This window comes from Polyergus mexicanus, unplaced genomic scaffold, assembly GCF_030449975.1.
Source record: "Polyergus mexicanus isolate NDT 795.1 unplaced genomic scaffold, iyPolMexi1.0 SCAF_2, whole genome shotgun sequence".
NCBI lineage: Eukaryota > Metazoa > Arthropoda > Insecta > Hymenoptera > Formicidae > Polyergus > Polyergus mexicanus.
In genome coordinates this window covers 6,504,237-6,512,232 of record NW_027223322.1, presented here as the reverse complement: position 1 = coordinate 6,512,232, position 7,996 = coordinate 6,504,237, and the positions used below count along the sequence as shown (strand labels likewise).

General features: G+C 32.9%; 2 protein-coding genes across 2 annotated transcripts; one reads left to right on the top strand and one right to left on the bottom strand.

The window, feature by feature from the left end:
* Window positions 1-470: 470 nt before the first annotated feature.
* Window positions 471-5,630, bottom strand: Ints7 (Integrator complex subunit 7). Its single transcript, XM_070315707.1, has 13 exons — window positions 5,233-5,630; window positions 4,735-5,054; window positions 4,420-4,644; window positions 3,942-4,191; window positions 3,785-3,858; window positions 3,538-3,683; window positions 3,127-3,472; window positions 2,748-3,007; window positions 2,451-2,651; window positions 2,285-2,378; window positions 2,075-2,178; window positions 1,476-1,980; window positions 471-814 (listed from the first exon to the last, which is right to left on the bottom strand). Exons 1-13 carry the CDS (start codon window positions 5,321-5,323, stop codon window positions 539-541), a joined length of 2,892 nt encoding a protein of 963 aa, XP_070171808.1. The 5' UTR covers window positions 5,324-5,630; the 3' UTR covers window positions 471-538.
* Window positions 5,631-5,696: 66 nt separating this feature from the next.
* Cdc37 (cell division cycle protein 37) lies at window positions 5,697-7,787 on the top strand. Its single transcript, XM_070315706.1, has 5 exons — window positions 5,697-5,945; window positions 6,327-6,460; window positions 6,541-6,982; window positions 7,074-7,379; window positions 7,468-7,787. Exons 1-5 carry the CDS (start codon window positions 5,913-5,915, stop codon window positions 7,651-7,653), a joined length of 1,101 nt encoding a protein of 366 aa, XP_070171807.1. The 5' UTR covers window positions 5,697-5,912; the 3' UTR covers window positions 7,654-7,787.
* Window positions 7,788-7,996: the final 209 nt, after the last annotated feature.

The following is a 7,996-nucleotide window of genomic DNA, read 5'->3' as shown; positions in this document are numbered from 1 at the left end:
ACAAACATTATGTTATAAGATAAAATAGTTAGCGACTCATGCGGTAGTAATCACATGTCGGATGGTCAGCTGCGGCGCTTTTGCCTGCCTTCTGTATTCGACGCGTGATTTGCTAACTATTTTTGCTTATAACTCAAAAATTACGCTTTAATTCAAATTTTAATAAAGGAAAAGTCGTCTTAGAATTGTATCAGGAATACGTCATTTTACGGACGGAAGGTTGTTCCGGAACACCCTATATACAGTTCCGATATGCGTTTGAATTCAAGAAGGGAAGTTTTCGCGCCATATAAGCGCGCACGCGTTAAATAGAATCTTATTTTTATAAATAAAATGCAAAAAGAATATTTGCAATATATTATATAATCATAATACTATCAATATGAATATGTTCTTGATAATCTGTGTATTTAAAATCCATACGTGAAATTATATAAAAGATATATCACACACAAATAAAATGATAAGATTTATATTTTTATATTAGAATTGATTTGAATATATACAAGTATTATAAATTATTGGTACAATGTTTTTATTAAGGTAATTTTCTCTTTGTAGGCTCTTCGTGCACTCTAACAGGAAGAGTAGAGCGTGGGCCACACTTCCACACATTACCATCCTTATCGAGTATACTCGCGCTTGCTGTAATTTGATATTGACCACCGCTACCCGTACTACTAGCAGTATTTCCACCAGCTGCGCACGGAAATACAATCGCAGGTCCAGGTATTCCTAAGGCAAGTAAAAACTCACAAGCGAAGAAATCACGATGAGGTATTACCGTTTGCTGCAATTCATTCATATTAGAATCCTGCAAACAAAAAAAAAAAAGGTTTTATTTAATATAGTTTCGCATGAATCTCGTTCATTGAGTCTTTTAATATTTCTTTTCTTATCTCTAATTTATTTTCAAATATTGTCAAACATTTGATATAGTTTATATACTGTCTCATCATTTGATATGCATACAATAATATTCCGTTTAATTTTTAATAACGGTCATATATAAGAGAGAACTATTATATATAGAAATTTAATCAAAAATAAGTAAAATAGTATCAAAACTTTAATCGCACTTTTTTATGAGCAATTATCCAAGAGAAATATAAAGAGATTAATAAATATTCCAAATACATGTGGGATTCAAATAAAGAGAAGAAATGCAATAATGGTTAAAAAAGAACATCTACTGATACCATTTTCCAAATATATGATTCAAAGAAAAAAAGTTATGTAAAGCAAAGTGTAAGAGAAAGGCATTTGTCAAAGAATTTTGCATAATGTGAAGAAGAGACAAACAATTACATAAGATAAAAACGTCAATGAGATTTAGAAAATACATATAAAACATAGAGAAGATAGAAAGGAAAATTGAGGGACGCTCATAAAGTCTTGATAATAATAAATTTTGAAAATCTTAATTGTTTCATCTATATAATTATGAGAGATGCTATATTAAATATTTTATTTACCTTTTGGTCAGAATTTATTTTCGAAGGTGGTGTCGTCGAGATGGAAATGCACACAGCTGCAACAGAACGGAAAAGAGCTGCTCGTCGACCGTGTCGTAATACACCTTCGACTTTAAGTGCCAGTTGACTACCTTGAGGCACAGACACGGGTTCACCGAGAACACGCGGTTGTGGCGACACCGATAGCTTAATACTAGTCGTCTGCAGCGTTTGGAAGAAATATCTAGGTATCGGCAATCTCATCGTTCCACCAGCGAGTAACGTGACTTGTGATATCAAACAGCTGACTCTCAAGTGACTGATGGCTCCAGTCTTACCATCGGCGCCCACCCATGGTGGTACTAAACAACGCAACTCGGCACAACAACGGGCCAACTGTCGCATTTCCACAAAATCGCCGAAATAAAAATTTATGGAATCGTTTTGCTGTTGATACATTGAAATACTAGGGCCGCCACAAACTCGCTCTACGCTGCTCGCGATTAATCGGCACATTTCTTGTAAGCTACGTAAGATAAATTAAGATAAATATCCATAATTGCGCACTGTTACAGAAAGTACAGTTAACCAATTAATATCTTATTAAAATGAAAGGATACGCTCGAATATTCGCCAACGATCCTGGATCAGCATCAAAAGCTGACTGATACAACTTCTGGTAATTGTCCGCACAATTTTTCAAATCCTGCGCTGATTTTCTTAACTGAAAAAAAAAAGAGAAGCCTAATTTGATATATATCATAGCATGTATAAATATGTTATCTAATTAAATTTAAATCATTTCACAATTATAATTGTAGAAATCATGCCTGGTGTGTAACGCGACCATATCTTTGCAGATCATCTTTCGTAGCAATGACAACAGTGACAGCTATAGCGGGTGGTGGTGCAGTGCACAAAGATCTAAAAGTAAATAATCTTTGGTTTTTTCTGTGATATATTTTTTTAAATTACATATACTATATTGTTGCTTACATGCATGAATGCAATAGCTGGACTATGGCTTGTAAGAATTCACAACGTAATTTTGAGTATTCACTTGGAAACTGCAAATTGCGCAGTGGAGTGCTGGCAGCTTTAAGAGACGCGCAAGCGCTCGCATAACGCGCTATCGCTCCATTCAATTTCTCCACAATCTCGGCTTTAGTCAAATTTTCTTCGTCTTCCTTTTTATCCCTATATGTATTATACATTATATTGTTATAGAAAGAATACAGATACACAAAATAACATATTGGTGTATCAAATGCAAGCAAAGCATATAATACCTACATGAGACAACATTCCGCTTTTGTAACTAGTTCTAAACCAGACAGCCAGAAATGCAGTTGCTCCGATGCTACTGTTTCTTTTAAACTCTTAAATATTTCAGTAGCAATTGTATGATGACCATATCTTGTGGCGCTACGCGCAATGCGATATTTCGCCCAACCATCTACGTTTTTTACAACATTGTCTACTGCCTCTAAGCACTCCGAATTCCATTCGTATCCTCCAGCCACCATTTGGAATAGTAATGTACAAAGCATTACCTTTGGAAATTAAATTAAAATAAAATTTTTTACAAACATAATCATTTATCAAGGAACTAAACTTTTCTAGATGAAAAAAATAATTTTTTTCATATATTATGTGGAAGAATATATATTACCTTTGTATGTACATGCATAGTTTGTTTAAGCTTTACCAAAATGTCTGCTAAAAGCGGCAGCAGTATATTTTCTCCTAAACTACCAATAGCGCCTAAAGCTTCGCATAGAGCGACCGTTTGCTTCTCGTTCTGACCGTTTTCCGCACTGGCATTGATAAGGGTGGAACCAATAGCATCAACAAATATAGTGCAATGACTAGGTTGCGACTGACACAGTTTTACCGTCGAACGTAAGCACACCTTTAACTGATACAAATGTTTATCGTCCAATGCCAGTAATACAATCAGAGATTCGAGACAAGAGATGACATCTTGTATACCATAAGCAGGCAGTCCTTCTTCATAACTATGAAATAATCTATGTTAATTAAATGTCTTCTATGTATGTAAGAGAAACATATGTATATATACCAGTAACAGGCAACTCTGGAAAGTATAGTAATGGCTTTTACTGCGACAAATGGATCAGGAGAATAACACGCATTTAGACACAACTGCAATAAAGGACTATTTTCCTCCATATTGGCATCACATGTCACAGAATTTTGGCTAAGTACCTGTTCATTAGAGAATTTCAATACATATGTATTCATATATATAAGAATATATACATTGTAAATTTTTGCAACTGAATGTGATCTTTATTGATTTAACTGACCTCAATTACATCTAAAGTGCGTATAAGAAGATCTGTATGTCCTGCACCATCTTGCAAAAGTGTCGTGGTACTCTCTGTGAATTATTAGATACTAATTATATCATTTATACAAATATTGGTATACATAAATGCAAATATATTACACAAATATCTGTACCAATTAAGTTACTAAGAGCACCCTGCGGCCAGAGATGCGCTCCTCTTCTCGCTAAACTATGCAGAAGATGTAAAGCGTGACGTTTTACGGACAATCTTGGATCATCTTGTAAATAGCGTAATAATAACACAACTTGTTGTGGCACATCTATTAATGTTGCAGAGGCCAGTGTACTTAGTGCACTCAAAGTGACTCTAACAAATTCAGCTGCTGGATAACTTGCAAGAAGCTCCATACATAATTCATTTACCTTCAATATAATAATATAATATATATATATATATATATATATATATATTATTATATTGAAGGTAAATGAATTATGTATTATATAATATACGTATATATGTATATATATATATATATATATATATATATATATATACATATATACGTATCCATATATATATTTATATTAAAATTTGCATATAAAATATATGAAACACATTCTAAAATGCACATAAATAGTATTATATACCATTGATGCTGTGAAAATGTCATGATGCATGTATTGTAGAATTGGTATAAGCTGCAATTTCATCGAGGCAGGTGTAGCTTGACCTCTGATCATATCAGAAATCTTACTGCACATTGAAACAGCGAACAATTTGGACTGTGCTGCAAACATTTGGGCAGCATATATTGCAGCTTCTACTTCAACTGAATCATGAGAATCCAAGGATCTTCTTATACTATGGTGTACCTTGTGATAATAATTAATAATTTTATTACTTTTATAAAGCTAAATTTATATACATTTATATTTTTTATTGAATAGTTAAATGTGTATTACTTGTTGTCTTTCAGGAATAATACCAGCTACACTGCCTAATGTACGTAAGGTAAGAGCCCTAGCAACTGGATCATTTGAATGTATAACACTGTAGATACGCCTTACAAATTCATCCACATTCAAGATTTTATCAAGATGCTTTTCGCTCTGCTGACATACCCTTAGGACCCATACTCGTAAAAAATTACTGCCGGTGCGAAATACTTCAGCCAATTTCAACAGAGACGAATTTATCAATATTGGAAATGGGTACTTTTCGAACAATCTAGGAAAACGTACTATAGCTTCGCATTGTTCTCCAGTTTTAGTAGAACGTAAACCTACAACCATGTTGAAATTAATATTTATATTATAAGTCAATTATATATATACATGTGTGTATACACTATAATTAGTTATTAATATTTCTATTATTTGCCAAAAAATTAATATTACTATTATATTTTATCTATAAACATTTATATACTAAAGACCAGAAAATTGATAATAAAAATAAACCTTTATCAAGCTCTATAAGCGCTGTATTCGCATCTTGTTCGGGTTCTCCAAGACCAGTATCATTAAACGCATTCATTCTCATTCCAATCATTTTTTTACAGTACAAATTACACTTAAAATATTGGAAAAACTATGTTATAAATTATTATTCGTTGTAACATATAACCTTTATCTTGAAATGATTCTTTGAAGATTCTTACATAAAGTCTACAAAAATAGAATTAACAAAATACCAAGGTATATAGAAAAATTATCAAATGTGTAATTAATTAATTATTTATTTTATTTATTTGCTATCTTTTAGTTCTTTAATCCAGCCCGCCATCACGGCGATCGCAAACTATTATCTACTATGGTTACGAATTTTTAAAATGGATCTAGACAGTGTCTCCTATATGTGAATCATCGATTGGTACCGACACGACATCTTTTATCCCGCTCGACAATTATAACGGGTCCAAAGTTCAGGATGGCAGAGTCGTCGTGCAACTGACAATCAAAGTTTAGCAAGTGCGATTGTGCGATCCAAGGATTGGCGCTCTCACGAAAGTGAAAAAATAGCAATTTGAGGTTTTCATGCGCGTTTTATTCGCGGTAAGAAAAAAAAAGAAAAATTCGTGCAACTAAAGGAATACGAAGAGCAATTCTACGAACGACGATTGGTATATCCAGGTGCTACGATGGTGGATTACAGCAAATGGAAGAACATCGAAGTAAGGATATATCGCTCATTCTCTGTGTCCAGCGCTCTGGAATATTCCAGACTAGGGATTGAATCTTGCCGGCTATGTACAACTTTCTGTGCCGGAAGTTACTTTATTACATTACTGCTAAAACGTCAATTATTATATGATTCAGAAATTCAGTTATATATTTACCGCAAAAATATAAAATAAAATATTCTAAAGTATTTGATATAAAGATTTAAATATGCTATCAAATATTGCAAATTACTTAGTTTTTTGATTAATATATCTAATTTTTTTATAATTACATAATTGTATATTAATCAAAAACAATAATATTGTATATGTATTTAGATTTTACACATGAAAATGTAATTTTGTGTTGATTAATATTGTTGTTCTTGTCAGATTTCAGATGACGAAGATGATACACATCCAAACATCGACACCCCATCCTTATTCAGATGGCGTCATCAGGCACGGGTTGAGAGAATGGAAGAACGTAAGAAAGAACAGGAGGAACATATGAGAAAAAAAGCAGAGTATGAAATGACATTTGTTGTATGAATGAAATATTCTTTCTATAAAATTAAGTTATTTTATATTTTACTCATTATTTTAGAACATTACAGAAATTAAAGGATACAAAAGAAAAGTTAGCTAAATTAGAAAACGAACAGAAAGATTCAGCTGATTTAACTACGTTGAAAATGGTTCTGCAAGATCTTAAAGAAGAAGAGAAAAAAATTAAAGAGAAGGAAGAGGAAATGAAAAAGAAAGAGAGATTGACACCTTGGAATGTAGATACCATTGGCCAAGATGGTTTTACAAAAACTGTGATAAATACAAAGCCTCCTAGGAAGGATAATGATGCTTTATCTGATGAAGAAAAGGAGAAACTAATGAAGCAATTTGTTAAAGAAAATGAGAAAAAGTTGAAAGAATTTGGCATGCTAAGGAAATACGATGACAGTAAGAAATTCTTGCAAAATTATCCACATTTAGTTTGCGAGAATACAGCAAATTATTTAGTCATCTGGTGCATTAATTTAGAAATGGAAGAAGTAAGTGGTCCTGCAACAGATAGTTTTTTTTTTTTTCACATTTAATAATTACGATTAATTCTGTATTATAATATTTATCATGTATTTTCAGAAACACGATTTGATGGAGCATGTTGCTCATCAATGTATATGTATGCAATACATATTGGAGCTATCTAAGCAATTGGATGTTGACCCGCGGGCATGTGTCGGATCCTTTTTCAGTCGTATTCAAATTGCTGAAGTAGAGTACAAAAATTCCTTTGACGATGAATTGAGAGCATTTAAGGATAGAATACGCAAGAGAGCAGCAGAAAAAGTAGCTGATGCGATTAGAGAGGCCGAGGAGGAGGAGAGAAAGGCTCGTCTAGGTCCTGGTGGACTTGATCCAGTCGAAGTATTCGAAAGTCTTCCAGAGGTAAATAAAAATTTGGCTTATAATATAAAAGCTTATATATATATTATAGTTTCCTTTTTTTTTCTTATTCCATCGCTTTCTGTTTCAGTCTTTACAAAAATGCTTTGAAGCGCAAGATATCCCTCTGTTGCAACAAACGATAGCCGCGATGTCGGAGGAAGACGCAACATATCACATGAAGCGTTGCGTTGATAGCGGTCTATGGGTTCCCGATGCAAAAGCCAAGGAAAAGGAGGAACAAAACGCTGCGAAAGAAACGCCAGATCCGGAATAACGGCATTTTAATTGATCGCATCTATGTACCATTATCGATACTCAGTGAAAATCAGTATCTCAGTTATACAGGAGTGTTCCTTACGTATAATATGAAACACAGGTACATTAATAATAAAGTTGTCGCTTTGTGAATTTTGACAATGTGATTATTATCTCCATAACACTTTTTATAACTGCAATAACATATAGTTTCACGTTGATATGCTATTAAACTGAATTAATTTATAAGACTGAGTTATCGTTTCATAGATAGAAAACTTGACATATGAAATATGTAAGAATTATTAATTAGAACAAATATTAGTGTTGAAGTGCTGTATACTTCTCTTCTTTGTATATTG

What these genes read in the sequence shown, in the direction of transcription:
- Ints7 (XM_070315707.1), bottom strand. Translation starts at nt 5,323, where the DNA reads ATGATTGGAATGAGAATGAATGCGTTTAATGATACTGGTCTTGGAGAA. An exon ending in ACATTTTCACAGCATCAATG is followed by an intron (nt 4,192 to 4,419) that starts GTATATAATACT and finishes ATTATATTGAAG; the next exon opens with GTAAATGAATTATGTATGGA. An exon ending in CTATGCATGTACATACAAAG is followed by an intron (nt 3,008 to 3,126) that starts GTAATATATATT and finishes TAATTTCCAAAG; the next exon opens with GTAATGCTTTGTACATTACT.
- Cdc37 (XM_070315706.1), top strand. Translation starts at nt 5,913, where the DNA reads ATGGTGGATTACAGCAAATGGAAGAACATCGAA. An exon ending in GCAAATGGAAGAACATCGAA is followed by an intron (nt 5,946 to 6,326) that starts GTAAGGATATAT and finishes TGTTCTTGTCAG; the next exon opens with ATTTCAGATGACGAAGATGA. An exon ending in TATTCGAAAGTCTTCCAGAG is followed by an intron (nt 7,380 to 7,467) that starts GTAAATAAAAAT and finishes TTTCTGTTTCAG; the next exon opens with TCTTTACAAAAATGCTTTGA.